This window comes from Cantharellus anzutake, assembly GCF_015039405.1.
Source record: "Cantharellus anzutake strain C23 chromosome Unknown EI90scaffold_39, whole genome shotgun sequence".
Classification (NCBI taxonomy): Eukaryota; Fungi; Basidiomycota; class Agaricomycetes; order Cantharellales; family Hydnaceae; genus Cantharellus; species Cantharellus anzutake.
This window is the reverse complement of record NW_024066989.1, coordinates 747,274-762,488: the sequence shown is the minus strand read 5'-3', so window position 1 is coordinate 762,488 and position 15,215 is coordinate 747,274. Positions and strand designations below refer to the sequence as shown.

At 48.4% G+C, this 15,215-nt stretch overlaps 6 protein-coding genes across 6 annotated transcripts; 2 read left to right on the top strand and 4 right to left on the bottom strand.

The window, feature by feature from the left end:
• Positions 1-2,823: 2,823 nt before the first annotated feature.
• Positions 2,824-3,006, top strand: EI90DRAFT_2927811 (uncharacterized protein; the record flags this gene model as incomplete). The annotated part of the gene is made up of 1 exon (XM_039054947.1): positions 2,824-3,006. A coding segment is annotated over one exon (183 nt), but the record flags the coding sequence as incomplete, so codon positions are not given.
• Positions 3,007-5,785: 2,779 nt separating this feature from the next.
• On the top strand, positions 5,786-6,835 carry EI90DRAFT_3290881 (uncharacterized protein; the record flags this gene model as incomplete). Its single annotated transcript, XM_039067248.1, has 4 exons — positions 5,786-6,104; positions 6,178-6,282; positions 6,339-6,501; positions 6,527-6,835. The coding sequence occupies exons 1-4, from the start codon at positions 5,986-5,988 to the stop codon at positions 6,833-6,835; spliced, it is 696 nt and encodes a 231-aa protein (XP_038913813.1). The 5' UTR covers positions 5,786-5,985.
• Positions 6,836-7,415: 580 nt separating this feature from the next.
• On the bottom strand, positions 7,416-7,799 carry EI90DRAFT_3126822 (uncharacterized protein; the record flags this gene model as incomplete). Its single annotated transcript, XM_039063951.1, has 3 exons — positions 7,416-7,631; positions 7,688-7,705; positions 7,752-7,799. 3 exons carry the CDS (start codon positions 7,797-7,799, stop codon positions 7,416-7,418), a joined length of 282 nt encoding a protein of 93 aa, XP_038913812.1.
• A 280-nt stretch (positions 7,800-8,079) lies between these two features.
• EI90DRAFT_3067108 (uncharacterized protein) lies at positions 8,080-9,359 on the bottom strand (the record flags this gene model as incomplete). The annotated part of the gene is made up of 3 exons (XM_039061005.1): positions 8,080-8,947; positions 9,020-9,103; positions 9,143-9,359. 3 exons carry the CDS (start codon positions 9,357-9,359, stop codon positions 8,139-8,141), a joined length of 1,110 nt encoding a protein of 369 aa, XP_038913811.1. The 3' UTR covers positions 8,080-8,138.
• Positions 9,360-12,992: 3,633 nt separating this feature from the next.
• On the bottom strand, positions 12,993-14,214 carry EI90DRAFT_3067100 (P-loop containing nucleoside triphosphate hydrolase protein). Its single transcript, XM_039061004.1, has 4 exons — positions 14,112-14,214; positions 13,646-14,054; positions 13,521-13,593; positions 12,993-13,451 (listed from the first exon to the last, which is right to left on the bottom strand). The coding sequence occupies exons 2-4, from the start codon at positions 13,715-13,717 to the stop codon at positions 13,234-13,236; spliced, it is 363 nt and encodes a 120-aa protein (XP_038913810.1). The 5' UTR covers positions 13,718-14,054; positions 14,112-14,214; the 3' UTR covers positions 12,993-13,233.
• On the bottom strand, positions 14,201-15,160 carry EI90DRAFT_1685210 (uncharacterized protein). The gene has a single exon (XM_039052038.1). It carries the CDS (start codon positions 14,940-14,942, stop codon positions 14,454-14,456), a length of 489 nt encoding a protein of 162 aa, XP_038913809.1. The 5' UTR covers positions 14,943-15,160; the 3' UTR covers positions 14,201-14,453.
• Between the last annotated feature and the right edge of the window lie 55 nt (positions 15,161-15,215).

The following is a 15,215-nucleotide window of genomic DNA, read 5'->3' as shown; positions in this document are numbered from 1 at the left end:
TGAAAGGAAAAATATAAAACAAAGGATTGTTGTTACGGGCACCATGTGGACCGTTAAGTATGGCTGATAAGTCCAACGGCCGACGTAGAAGTTCAATAAAAAGAAACAGCGGGCCATATCCACTAATAATTGCCATTCTCCACCAATTTCCACCATCACACTACACTCATCCATCTCTTCCTACCCGTAGCATCCTTTCCTGACCTCTCCATTTGATTCCCTGGGTTCGCAGCTTTCTCTTGATACTAAATTTGTCCCAAATGGTTGAGATTTGACCGAGTGGTGGGCGTGAGAATCGTAAAATTGGCCCGTGCACAGGGTTAGATGTCCCGAAAAGTGTTTGCGAGAGTCCCTGTGTCAATTGGATCTTCATACGCATCCTTTGTGATTTTTCTGAGTTTTTATGAGCACTCTGGAGTGCATTTTGGCTGTTTGTTTGCTTCGGTATGGCTTGTGATTTCCATATTGGGCTGAAAACCAGTTTCGTGATCTCCCGAAGTACGGATCTCGGCTCCGCCGCATGGGACTTTCGACACTGCCACCCTCACGTGCCTTTCGACATCATGCGGAACCTCGTGGTAAGATGAGAAATCGTCACCACCATTGTTCCACAACGGCTGGGTCGATCTGGACGAAATTCGGGGAATCCATAGTTATGATTTTTCTCTATTTTCTGAGCCCTTGATCGTCTTCTGGCGGCCAGTAGCGCCAAGCATAGTTTTTGGGCTGAACCAATTCAGTACCAGTGCATTATGCGCAATTGTACCCTGTATTAAATGAAATAAAATGTTCTTATGCACCATTGGCATTGGTAGGTAATCATCACATATGGGAAATCCTTAAGGAATGTAAAACCGCAAAAATACTGGTGGTGTAGGGTATAGTAGGTTATCCCGCCTACAACACACTTACTCTGCCTGATGTCCCTGAGGTCAACTGCAATGGCAGTCCACCTGAAATGCAAGTGACTGTGTTGCTGCCTCCACAGGATTTTTTGTCTGGTCCAGAAACTTGCATGGAGTTGGAGACATGTAGCCAAGAATCCTATTTTCTCTCATATGTGAAGTATCTGGCCAGTGTTATGGTTAGCATAACACTGATGGACTTAACGGACTCACATGTCAGACTTGTTCAAAGCTGATACACTTTGCATTCAGCCTAGTCCAAACTGTAACTCTCGATGTATATATAGACTGTTGATCAGCTAAGGTTACCCTCAGCTGATCAACACAGGTTACTCGCCTCAATGTCTAGCCCTTGTCTCTCTTGTCTTGTTCCCTCATGATCTGAGCCCTTGCTTCCAACCTTGTCCACATCTCTTGCACCTTAGCCCCGTGAGGCCTGTAACAGTTTGATCAGCTCTAACCATAATGGCAACGATGGCATGTCATTCTCAGACTCCCCGATGGGTTCCACCCCTGGTCCTGCTGAGGGCTCCACCACATTCAATCCAGATGCCCTGATGAATCTCTTGCAGCAGCAGATGGTCCAACACCAGGACCTGATGGCTGTGATCCAGGCCCAACAGTACACAATCCAGGCCCAGCAACAAGATCAGCAAATGTTGATGGAGACCTTTCAAATCCATTTGCAGAATACCGCCACTGTGCCTGCCCCAGTAACAGCTCATGTTCCAGTTGTCTCAGCCATGCCTACTCCCACAGCTAAGTTTCCAGATCCTACTGCGTTCACTGGCAAGCCATCGGGTGTTCAAGCTTATATCGCCAAGATTGAATCATGTTTCACCCTCTTCCCAAATCAGTTTAATAACGAGTTCGCGAAATCGATGTTCTTTGGTGCCTGGCTCAAGAATGAGACCGCTTCAAAATGGTTCATGGGTGTCACCCGCTCTGACCCTGCACTCTTGCAGTCTTATGCTAACCTCAAATTGTTGTTTGAGAACCACTTTGGAGATGTCGACTATGTTGAGACAGCACACCAAAAACTCCGCAATCTCAGACAGACAGACATTGGGAAGGCAGCTGATTATGTGGCTGAGTTCAAGCATATTCTAGTTGATTGTCAGCACTCCGATTATGACACCAGGTCGATCTATTTCAATGGATTGAATACTTTGATCCAAAGTTATTTGGTGGTGGACACTCCTAACACACTGGATGCACTGGTGGCTAAGTCTATTGAAGTCGACATGCGATTATCTAAGATGATTGCCAGGAAGAAGGGGGCTCCGAATATGGTTGACCTGAACCTCTTGGACCATGTCACTGCCAATACCATGGAATCCAGTGGGATCGGTCCAGTTCCAATGGAGGTGGATGCACTTAGGACCCGGGCCTGGATGCCACCGAGTTCTCCCACGAAAGTCAGCCAGGGAACGCCTCGTGCCCGACTCATGCAGGATGAGAAAGAGTGCCGTCACCGAGAAAATCTGTGTCTATACTGCAGTCTGCCTAACCACATGGCCGTGAATTGCCTCAAGAAATCTTCTAATGTCAGCCCAAACAAGAGGGGTCCCTCCACCACAGCAGCTCCTATGACAACCGAGACTGAAACCTTGGATGTGGGAAAAGTCGAGCCTCTGATGTAGGTAGCCATACATCGGAGGTAAATATATGGGACAGCCCAGTTCCTAGTCGAGCATCAGATAGTTCAGAAGCACCTAGGGGATTGGAATTCAGTTGTGGACTGTTGGTAGTGAAGTATTTGATATGTAAAGCTACTGCATGAGTACTGAATAGAAACTCGTTTCTTGCACGTACTATGATCGACAGCGGATCACAATCCTCTCTAGTGTCCAAAGAATTTGTCTTGAAACATCAACTAAACCGGGTCCCGCTTAGGCCTTCAATTCTGATTTGAGGTCTAGATGGAAGTCCCTTATCCAAAGGCTCAGTTTCTCATGCCGTCATCCTCAATGTGAAAATTGGGGACCATTCTGAATTCAAGACTTTTGGCATTGTCAAGATGCCTTGGGATCTGTTGCTAGATGTCGACTGGCTCCAGAAACATAACCCAAAGATAAATTGGTGTGTGGGTTCCTGTTAGACACTGGTCCAGGGTCGGCACCGAAGGTCACCGTTGCGGGCCACTGTAGGCCGCGATGGCCGTGATGCTGCAAACAAGGCCCAAGGGTAGGGCATTTGGCCTCAGCAACTCTAAAGGAGCGCTGTGCCCCCTAGCTGTCTCTTGGCCCTCATTTCAGACTTACTGGGGTTGCCTTGCTGGGGTCAGGACTTGAGAGGTCATGGTCAAATCGATATTAGAGCTAAAGTACTATAATGTAGTATACAGGATATATATAGGGGGAAAGAATGAATGGGAGCGGACCCGGGCCGAAGGCCGAAGGGTCCGGAAGCAAACATGAATAAGGAGCGGGGTTGGCCGCACAGCGGCCAGCAATGACCGAGGGTCAAAACAAACAATAACAGATAAATAAAGGAAGGAACGTGGGCCACAATAGTGGCGATGGTATCATAGCGGCACTGGACTCGGAGTTGGGCCGGAGTCGGGTGCGGAATGGTTGTTATGGGAATGGACCTAGAATCTTATGGTCCGTGACTATAGACAATCAAACCTTAGCCCCTTCAACTTTATTTCTTTGTCAAACCCCATGCCAAGCTTTCCCACTGGGTTTTGGTGCTGGCTGGGGGATTTGTTGAGTTTCAAGGGACTTCCTTTGACCATTATGATTTTTATATTAGATAGTTAGAAGTCATATGATGTATAAGGCAGATGCCGGAACTGTTCTCATTATCGAATACATAACCCACGTGTCACCACTGTAAACTCAACCTGTAACCCTGGAACCATGTCCACCTCCCTATTCCTCCTTTCCATGACAAAACCGCAGCGAGGAGGGCATTCCCACGCCCAACCTCCTGCTGCCCACTCCCACCAGTCCACCGGGTGGTTGAGTGGTTACTCCCATCCAACCAGAAGTTCCCTATCAGGAACTGTAGCCTATCCCACCTCCTCAGGAGAAGGATACGGTCCAGGCAGCTCCAGGATGCCTGGCCACACACCCACGGGTCCCACTTCCCACGGTCACCCACTACCGTGCACTGGTCCACCAGCCCGCTTTCCCCAACAACTCCCGCTACCGGTACGCTCCCATGAGCGCCAAGTCACCAATAGCCACCAACTGGGTGACTCCCTTTGGGAGTCCCAGTATCCCTCACTACCGGTATGCTCCATTGAGCGCCAAGTCGCCGCTAGCCAAACACTCCCAGCACACCCGCTACCGGCACGCTCCCAGGAGCGCCAAGTCCCTGTTAGCAGACAGCCAGGTGGCTCCCTCAAGGAGCCCACATCATACTCGCTACCGGTACGCTCCCAGGAGCGCCAAGTTACCGTTGGCCGACACACAGGTTGTACTTCTGTACACTCATCCTATTCCGCTCTCCCTCCGATGGCTACGCAGCCACCTCCATTAGTGAGCCGAACAGCTCAGGTTGGGTTCCCCGGAACCCATTCCTGTAACAGAGGTCACGACGGTCTGAAGTTGGGCGAGCATTTCGGATGGGAGATCCTACATCGCCAGTATTTTTGCGGTTTTACATTCCTTAAGGATTTCCCATATGCGATGATCACCTACCAATGCCAATGGTGCATAAAAACATTTTATTTCATTTTATTACGGAGTACAATTGCACATAATGCACTGGTACTAAATTGGTCCAGCCCAAAAACTACGCTTGGCGCTATTGGGCGCCAAGAGATGATCAAGGGCTCAGAAAATAGAGAAAAATCATAAATATGGATTCCCTGAATTCCATCCCAATCGACCCAGCCATTGTGGAACAATGGTAGTGACGATTTCTCATCTTACCGTGAGGTTCCGCACAATGTCAAAAGGCATGTGAGGGTGGTGGTGTCGAAAGTCCCGTGCGGTGGAGCCAAGATCCGTACTTTGGGAGATTGCGAAACTGGTTTTTGGCCCAAAATGGAAATCACAAGCTGTACCGAAGTAAACAAACAACCAAAATGCACTCTGGAGTGCTCAGAAAAATCACAAAGGATGTGTATGAAGATCCAATTGACACAGGGACTCTCACAGACACTTTCCGGGACATCTAAACCTGCGCACGGGCCTAATTTCACGATTCTCATGCCCCAGATCGTTCAGCAATTCCGCAGATCATTGCAACCATCAGATACATTTTGCACAAAATAAGTCACATTGGGAAGGGGGATGGGCACTGAATGAACATTGGGGGCGAGAAGCAAGTTGATAACTAGAGCAGTTGCCATCGGATCCAGTCGAACGCAGGTGCAAGCACACCAAATACAGGTCGAGTATGAGCTTTATACTCTGGACTGGGGCACATTCCCATGTTCAGCGCTTTATCAGCCGTGCAAGGTCCTTGTTCTTGGAAATTAATGAACGTGTGCATTTCCATTCACTACATTTGGTTCAGTAGGTGCTAACACAGCCTCCAAATTGCAGTGCAGTCCTGTCGGCGTCTGACACATCCTTCATATCGACTTCATCAAGAAGTCGCGGGCCATCGACAAAAAGAACGGACAGAGAACAACGCCGAACGGGGGAACAGGAAACAGGAGTACCCAACCAGTAACCCCCCGTAGGGAGAGAGGAGTGACATAGACATCACTACACCCCCACGCATATCCAGATAAGACTTAAACCCAGACATCACAACCCAGAGGACCCCGTCACCCCGACCACACCAACCAGACAACCCTACCTTGTATTGACGAGCCCCTCATGTACATTCAAATGTAATTATTAGTCGGGCCAGCCGCACTGCCACGTACAAACGCGGGGTAACAAAATAGAGTACAACAACAACAACAACATCCTTCATATCATGTTTTTATCCACCGACTTTCAGAACCCCGGCCACTCTGGGCTGTACTGGGAGTTCCACACCGCGCCAATCCTAGTTGTTCTAAATAGCTTCGTATACCATCATCTTGGCCGTACTTCTATATATATCTTTACATCGGCAATGCCATCGACAACCTTTCCTTCGACTCTGGCCATCTATTGCTCCTTCATACAACATGGCTCAGCTTCAATCCTCGCTGTTTACTTTTGCCATCACAACGACTATCAGGTCGAGTTTGTGGATTGCCGTGTCCGCCCCCTTCTGGAGTCACCACAATTCCCTCCCACTAGGACGGTGACAGAGAGAACGTTTCCATGCTCGTACTAGTTTCGGTTCATGGAAATTACTCTGGCACCGGATGCTATAGATTGCATATCCACACGATTGGCTATTGTCGTAAGCGCGGCTTCGGAGATTCGGTTCAAGCGTTGTACAACGAAATGGGAATCCTTCTCGAGGGACAGTTCTTCGGGTCAGTCCGTGATGTGTGAATTCACCTGGACAGCGCTCTGGACATTCCCCGGGCAGACAATCGTCGGGTCAACATGCTCCACGATACTCTAACTATACTGCACCCTACGGCACGGCATCCACCCCACACGCCCGGCGTCGCGACAACATGTCGATGGGTACGGGAGGATCGGGTCACGGCGAATCCTGCAGAATAACCTTGTCTGCTCCGACTCCACGAGTGAGCGCTAACGCATCGCCCTCAGCACACCCACAAAATCAACTTCCAAACCAGCGAAATCCCTCCTAGCTCCAACAAGGCCATCCACAAGTACTGCAGCAGCAACAATCGGTCCACTCTAGAAGACCCACTGCTAGCGAATCGTCAAGCGCCTCAAAGGCTTGACACTGACTACCCCTGCGCAAGCTGCAACGCTGGGGAGTCCGTGGACTGGGGAGCCGAGGGTTGGCGAGGCGCTTGGCAGAGGCGAGTTCTCTTTGTCAACGTCTGCTGTTGGGCAGAAGATAATGACGCTGCCTCCTCACACACTGCAAGGGACTCCGGAGTGCGTTGAAGGACAAAGGGAAGGAGAAAGACGAACTAATGGTACGCCGTCGTCGCTTTCGTTTAGCTAATCATTCTTACTCACCCTGGGTGAAGCACAAAGTGGAGCGAGCACGGTCATTGCGCCTTCACCCATGATCAAGAATCTGGATGGACAAAAGCTTTCAACGCCTGCACCCACCTTACTCGAACCCGATTTCCCAACCATGAGTCTGCTTATCGTTTATGGATGACCTCTAGATCTCGCCTCGCTGATTATATGGACTTTACCGGTATTGGGTGAATACTTGGGTGTGGATCATGAGATGACAACGCTTCGATGACTTGAGGGCCTGATCCTCGATCCTTCTTCTGGTGTGGAACTTCAGGTATTGTTGGTTGAGCAGTTGCTGCGAAGCTCTGGGTCATCAATTACTATATGGTGAACAAAAAATATAAGAGTGGGAACGTGTGTAGATCCGAGGGACTAATGACGCACGATCCGGACGACTGGTGGACCTCTTCTTTTTTGGCGTCGATTCTTCCTCTTCAACTGCGTCTCCAAATGAAAGTTTGCGCCTCTATATTGCAAGAATGATGATCAAATGAGCTCATTCAGAGTACAGAGTAGATCGACCTTTTGCGCTCTTCCGCCTTGCAGCCTCCTCCCGCTTCTTTGGCGCCTCCTCTCTGGCCAGCTGCTGCACTCGTTTCTCCGCTGCCTCTATGCGGGGCACAATGTCATCAAATGGATTATCAACAATCCGAATGGATTTTATCTTCGGTGGATATATTACCGGTTGCTCCCCGCACGCCTTAGGAGTCTCCTAATACATTGCCCAAAGTTTCAGTGGGGGTGTGGACCAGAACGGGATGGGCAAACTTTTGACCAGAATTCGATCTATCTAAAGAAAAGTTGCATCAACTGACCTCCCGTCTCCACTCACCTCTATCTCTCCAACAGAGGCCTTAAGAATGACGCGACCTTTGGTCATCGGTGATAGAACTTGGCTAGTACCAAAGGTGTCGAAGTCGTTGAAGTCCTTTTACTTGTACCCGAAAAGACCTCAAAAATGAAAGGGTGCAAAGGTGTATGATATGCACCTTCCGGATCCGTCGAGAACAAGGTGGTTGCACGCCCGATTTGACAAAATTCAGAAATCCCCCTACTACTCGCCGAGTTTCTAGTGCCAAGGCGAAGAATGGCGTTTGTTCATGCGTAACTTGTGATAATGGGACTGGGTCATGTTCGATTACATATCTTCGTCAGTATCAGGCTGTCCTGTAATAAACCACAATTTAAACCTGAAGCACGATAGTACATACATAGCTAGCTATCCAAAATGCGGGAGGAATGACGACCAAGACGGGGTCTGGTATAGATCAGGCGGAGGTGAACGCAAAGAACTGAAGGTGAGAACAACCAGGATGACCCGTGCAGCAGCGTAAACAAATGGAGTAAATGCTACTATACCGCTACCAATCTGCTCGTTAACATGATTCGCAAACCACACGAACAAAAATAGAAAGATTGGAGCCACTGTGATAGATATCGCTGAAACCCGCCATAGGATCATCTCCCTGCGTGTCGGAAAGGGAAACGACCATCCAAGGCAATGGATTCCCCCAAAGATCGTCCCAGTGGCTGCAAATATAAACAAGAGTTCCATAAACTCGGGCTTAGACACCTGCACGAGGGACATCGGATCTGCATCAGTCTCGGTTTTGGGTGTTGGCTGGCCGACATTTGTCTCGGAGGTCGGAGGAACGGACTCTTGCGTTACGTGGATTGGGAATTGAATGTTAACGGGTTTATGCCACCACAACGCATAGACAAAGACATTTAATGCTGCATATGCCAGTGTCATTGTCTCGAGTTGTGATCGGTGCAAATGGCTTGCCCATCGTCCAACATATTGAGTGATGAACCATAGCAGTTGAAGGACAATGAGAAATTTGCAAAACCCGTCGCCCTTGCTTCTGTCAAGAATTTCCTTCTTTGTTATTGCGTCCTTTCTACCATTCTCCATCTTCTCGATTATCCCGGGGTATTTCTGCAAGTCGTTCAGGTCCACTGCTCTTCCTTTTGACGAGTCGAAGAAACCATCCATGACGACAAAGTATGAATGTGTCGAGGTCCACCCTTGTGACAAGCAGGTACAAGTCAGTGCCCTTAACCTTAACTTGTACATTTTCCCTCGAATCCAGGGCACACCTTCGACCACCTTGCATTTTTTGGATATTCTCCAGGACAACAAGGATTGATGACATGCAAACGCCAGAATGGCCTCCGGTGAAACTAGTGAAATCATCATCAAGCCAATGCGTGATCAGCTACCACCACCGCGCCTTGGTAGATCTGGGTGCACCACCGTCCAAATGCAAGCAAAGATGGTAAGGAGGCAGCTATAGATGATGCCCCACATCGTTCGGCAACTCCGGAGATCGTTGCAATCATCAGATACATTTTTCACGAAACCAGTTGTATTGTGAGGGGAGATAGGCGCTGAATAAGCACTGTGGGCAAGAAGGACGTTGAGAAGAGCGGTTGCCATTCACTGTGGGAAGTAAAGGGCCGTAAAAAACCTTTTTTGGTCTGGTTTTTGACCATTTACCATTGTTTTCGTGATATTTTTTTCATTGTAAATTACAATATACGTTTCACGATGCTAAATACCAGACTCTTCCCTGCGTAAATTACCACTCAATTCATGGTATTCGAGCTGCGATGTATTGTACAAAGGTCAGAGGTATGGACGGCCGGAGTTCGGTTAGTCATCGTCGTCGATTGACCTTGCGAGCTCGCAACTGCGATCGATGATGGCCCAACGATGGGAATGCGTACGTACCATAGGGAAATCGGCCACATACTGAAGAGACCGAAGCAAGAGCGATAATTTGAGTGTAGTAAAAGAGGTCGGTGCCAAGGCAGCATCCATGTAAGCACCGCTATCTGAGACAAGGTCAACGAGGTGACGCATGTTCTCACAAGCGACATTTTGTGACGTGCTCGGGGATTTGAGTCCACAGCTACTTCAGCTCAATAGTGAGAGCCATGAAATTCAAACACTCCTACCCAGACGAAGGATAAGTTCCTAAATTCAATTCGTCGTTTTTGGGCCCACATTGTGGAAACTTTGTCACCTCCCCCGACAATGCGTGATTTCCCTAGCGAGGCATAACCAAGAGCTCGATTATATGTTGGTACGGCTTGTTGTAGACATTAGTAAACTAGATCACGACTTTGCGATGGGTGGAATTGTCAGGAATGTTTCTTGTCGCGAGGAGCCCCAAGTATGGAAGCTGGCACTTAAAGATGTAAGGGTAGGTGGGCAGAGACTGTGGCGCTTAGACTGAAATCGGACTAAGTTGTTCTCGGCAGTTTCCATTCCACTCAGTGCCTTATCCTCTCTACCATACCATACACGTTCTGCAACCTGCTCATTCCCTCCCAATTTGACTATCCTTTCGCTATGCAACTAGCTACTCTTCTCAGAAGTGGCAAGTACTTATGAATATGGACACTCGGCATGCTGCCTCACTGACAGCGATGCCATGAATGGCTTCCATCTGGACGTGTTTCAACGCGTCTTTACGCGTCTTTAACTCATTGGTGAATGAGAAATAGCATTTATTTATTTTAGAAAATCGTCAAGCCTCTCACAGCAAACAGGAATCTATGTTACCCAAGGGTCACACCTGTGGTAGAAAAGCCCGTGCATCTGCTTAGGGCGTAGTTTGGCCCCATGTGCGCTCATTAGTTTATCTCCCAACTACCTCTTCTCCCACTGCTGGCTTGCTAAATTTCCCCCTGTGCTAGTAACCAAAAAACGCGACTGGAATTCGAAAGCGATGATAATGACCAAGGCCCGATGACAACCACCTCTACCAGTACCGCCAAAAAAGAACCCCCGTGGCCGTCACTATGATGGCCCCACAACAGAAGAAAGTCTGAATTGATTAACCTGGCCCACTCAGAAGGAAAGACCGCCTCGCGAAGCTGTGCGCAAGGGTTGAAGTTCACTTATGGTATCTTCTACCGTCTTATTCACAGCCCGAGACTTCCTCCACTTTCATTAGGTTATGCTCTGTCAAATCAACCTCATCAAAATCGAATCGATGCTCGACTTTTATGCTACCCGTCTCTTGCTTGCACTCAACTCCGTACTTTTCTTGTGAGCCCAAGGCTTCAATCCTGCGTTATGCTTTCCGGATCGGCTCTTCTTCGTCACTCCTCGAATTGACCTTTCTGTCTTTTGTTCACCTCAACTCGGTTCATTTCCTCACTTGCAATGACTGCTATCCACCGCAACGTAACCTAGAGTCTCCGCTGTATATCGCCATAAATGTAGTTGTAAATGACGATAAATAACCACGTTTTTCACCAAATTAACAATATTGTAAATGATGAAATCCGACTGGTAAATTACAAAATGCACCCTTGTAAATTGACCGTTTACAATCATTATCGTGGTGGAGAATCATTAAAAAACAGGTCATCTACCTCCTTTAACGTGGTAAAGGAATCCTGGTAAAATGCAATGGACCACATTGTAAAACACAGTTTCAATCATGTTAAAAATGAGTGTATTATACAATGGTTAAGATGATCTTTTACGCATCACTAATTCCCTCTGTGCATTGGATCCGGTCAAGTGCACTGTGGACTGGGGGCAGGTCCCTATGTTCAACGCTTTTACTTATCAGCCACGCGATCAAGTTGGTCGACGATTTCTTGGCATTCCAGAGATCTGATGGCGAAGCAGTCTGGAGCCGAAGAACGGACTCGGACATTGGGGTGTGAAATACATGTTCAGTGTGCCTGAAGACAAATGCAGTTCGGGGAATGTCGGACTTTCTGTCATATATCTATATCAGGATAGATAGGTTCTTTGGCTCAGCCGGGATTGTGCCGTTTGATGGGGTCGTGTGATGGGGTATGAATGTGCTTACTTAAACGGGAAATCAACACCGCCACCCATCATTCAAATCCTCAGGTACGGCCGCCAAGGGAATCCCTACTGAATCACCAAAGCAGCGGAAGCGCCAGGGGCAGTCCTCGGAATAAATAAAGTGAAATCAGTCGGCTAACTCGAACTGCCATAGATCCACACAATCTTAGGAGCTTGGTCATGTTGATCTTAATCTCTGTAGGAGGGGCTGGGGGCTTTGGTGATGTGTATTCGGGTGAATATCATAGTTCCGTGGGTTTGCTCTCTCGAAGAACGGTGGACGAAAAATGGTAAATATTTTCCACTGTGGGTATCGCTCAGGTCCACCACTCTTTCTGTTGACGAGTGTCGATGAAACCATCCGTAACGACAAAGTATGAATGCGTCAAGGTCCACCCTTGTGACAAGTACAAGTCAGCACCTCGTCCGCTCCTAACGTGTGCATTTCCTCTCAAATTCAGGACACACCTTCAACTATCTTGATATTCTCCGAGATAACAAGAATTGGTGCCATGCAAGCGCCAGAATGATCTCCGGTGAAACCAGTGAAACTATCATCAAGGCAATGCGTGATTTGGGCATCCCGGTATTGATTTGATCAGAGTGCTTTGGTGTATCACCGTCCAAATGCAAGCAAACACGGTTAGGAGACAGCCATAGACGATGCCCCACATCGTTCGGCAATTCCGGCAACATCGGATACATTTTGCACGAAACAAGTCGTATTGTGGGGGGAGATGGGCGCTGAATAAACATTGTGAGCAAGAAGGACGTTGATAAGAACAGTCGCCATCAGATCGATCGAGTGTGGGTACAGGTATGAGCAACCATGCGACTTCCTGATCCCAAATTACATTTGGCCTGGCGAAGCTACGAAAACGATGCTGCTTCTCAGAAATTAAGCAGCACATATCATTCACTTCGATCCCTTGCAGAATAAATTGAACAGAGGTGGTGGAACTGCCTTGGGGAATCCCCGAAACCGCAACACCCGCATTGTCTACCGCAATTTCAACCACCAGACCGGTCCACAGACATACAAAGCCTGGATGCAAGCGCTACGAAGGCTCAACAGGGTTTGAAGAGAGTTCAAGAGTCCAGACTGGGAATTCCTAATGAGAGATCATAGCTGGTCTGCTACGATCATGCAGGGCACCTTTGAGTCCAATGGAATTGAGTGAGCGGAAATAAGTGTTATCATTGTCATAATGTATAGGTAATTGATGGAAAGAGCAGATCATTCCAAATCGTGAAAGAAAGGAGTACTTAAACAACGATGCATTTGTTCCTAGTCCTCACTCTAAAGCCGCAACGATTGCCTGCGACGAACACCATCAACGAGAGTGAATAGATCAAAACAATGAGCGTACCTCATCAAAGACCTTTTTTGTGTCAAGGCGGAGCACTCGACGTACTTGACAGCACCCAACTCTCTTGCCAAACGCTCACCCTGCTCCGGCTGGACGGGCCCCTGCTTCTACCTCGCAAGCTTTTCTGGAACTCGAGGGTCGTCTCGCAGATCGACTTGCGTCCCAACAATAAGGCAAGGTACCCCTGGGTAGTGGTGATGAACCTCAGGAAACCATTTTTCCTTTACGTTCTCAAAAGAAACGGGTGATAGGACGCTAACGCAAACAAGGAAAACATCCGTCTGGGGATACGACAAGGGTCGAAGACGATCATAATCCTCCTGACCTAAGCGGAGCAGCGAATGAGAATCACGGTTCCAGTGATAAAGTAGGCCGCGAAATCGTAGGACATTACCTGCAGTATCAAATAAACCCAGAGTATAGGGATCGTCGCCGATCATAACGGTCACAGGGTAGTTGTCAAACACCTGGCAGACAAGATCAAAATGAGGCACTTCAATGCGTCCGTAATGCACTTACCGTAGGAAGAAATTCGCTTGGGAATTTGTTGGTGGTATACGAGATGAGGAGGCATGTCAGATGAGGTCTCATAAATGTTGACCGCCTGGGCTATGCTTGGCGACGAGGTCAAAGCACACCTTTCCGACAGCACCATCACCAACGACAACACATTTAATGGTCTGCATGGTGGTCTAGAATATGCCGCCTAGTGTAGTAAAATACTTGCCATGAAAAGTCGGTTCCTTGACTCGCAATTTCGATTTGGTGAAATACCAGACTTCAAAAACCATCGAAATGACGGTAAAATGGTCAATTACCAAAGTAATCCTGGTCATTCACCGAAAAATATTTCCCACAATGCAACGTGACTGGGATGAAAGCTGCCCTCTCACTGTCACTCCCTCAGCGCCTACTGCCTTCGCGTTTGCTGTGAGTTGGACTGATAAGTCGCATATTGGCAACGGCAGGGCTACAGGTCACTTGCGTGGGCAACTCCAGACTTTGGGTTGTCTGCACATAGGCTGTCATTGCGTTTCCGCTTTGCTCTCACACGATCATGAAAACGAGCGCCGGTTCGGGCAACCGCTAAAGCCTCTTAAATTGAGAGCGACGTGGTAAAAGCACACTCAAAGATTAAGGTGGAGTTTGGGGGATGGCGGTGGGTGACTCTGAAATGACAGGCATTAGCATGATGCAAGCAGAAGTACGAAGTGAGGTTATGAAAAAACAGGAAAGAGCCGAAGAACCAACAGACAGGTTTGAAGGACATAAGCGAAAAACCTAGCGCCACCCGCAAAAGGCCACAACACCTTCACCCTCAGCAAGACTAAATACCTGCAATCGGTACCATGTCAAAACCAGCGAAAGACATTAAGCTGGTAATAAGTAGAACGCGAAGATACTTCAAAGACAGATGCATAGGCACGCGAGCCGAGGCGTGCGGTGGACGCCAGGCAAGATTGACAGAGTAGGTAAAGGCACAGCGGCCAATGCACACAGCGGACGCGAAGAAGGCCCAGAAGCCGACGCGTGGAACGGACGGGAAAAAAGGTAACTTGCCCAAGAACAGGGAAGAGACACTAAGCCAGCCTGTACCGATGACAGGCACTTCTCTCAGCACCTTCACACAGACGTCCTGAAAGTGACATATTAGGATCGAGGCGCTATCGTTCCTCGAGAGAGTGGTCCCACAGCCCCTCCTGCAGTTGGGATCGAGATCGACGCTAATTGAGTCGATAAGGTTGCGTGGATCTACCTTGGTTAGTTCGTGGAGAAGTATGGGCGCCACATCCTGAGATGCATCCGGAATGGGCATCAATATCGGCGATAGGATGCGGTGGTTGCCTCTGTTGCGTGTAACCCGGGTCGGAACTTAAGTGTTGCCTAAGGGGGACCATTCCGATGTGGAGCTTCGGGACTCATATATATCTTTGCCCCTCCAATAGCAACGATTTTTCCGGATTGGGGGCAGACAATCTCGTAATGGGCTCCACCCTGGGGCTGCGGACATCAGGGTGTGCACATACCCTTTGATTGACTTATCAATAATCTCCAAAGTGATACTCCCAGCGCGCACCCGGTTTGATAA

Bases quoted from the DNA above. Each gene is read 5' to 3' on its own strand.
- EI90DRAFT_1685210 (XM_039052038.1), bottom strand. From the start codon at position 14,942: ATGCCCATTCCGGATGCATCTCAGGATGTGGCGCCCATACTTCTCCAC.
- EI90DRAFT_3067100 (XM_039061004.1), bottom strand. From the start codon at position 13,717: ATGAGACCTCATCTGACATGCCTCCTCATCTCGTATACCACCAACAAA. The intron at 13,594-13,645 runs GTAAGTGCATTA...CTTGTCTGCCAG, and splicing joins CAAGCGAATTTCTTCCTACG to GTGTTTGACAACTACCCTGT. The intron at 13,452-13,520 runs GTAATGTCCTAC...TGCTCCGCTTAG, and splicing joins GGGTTTATTTGATACTGCAG to GTCAGGAGGATTATGATCGT.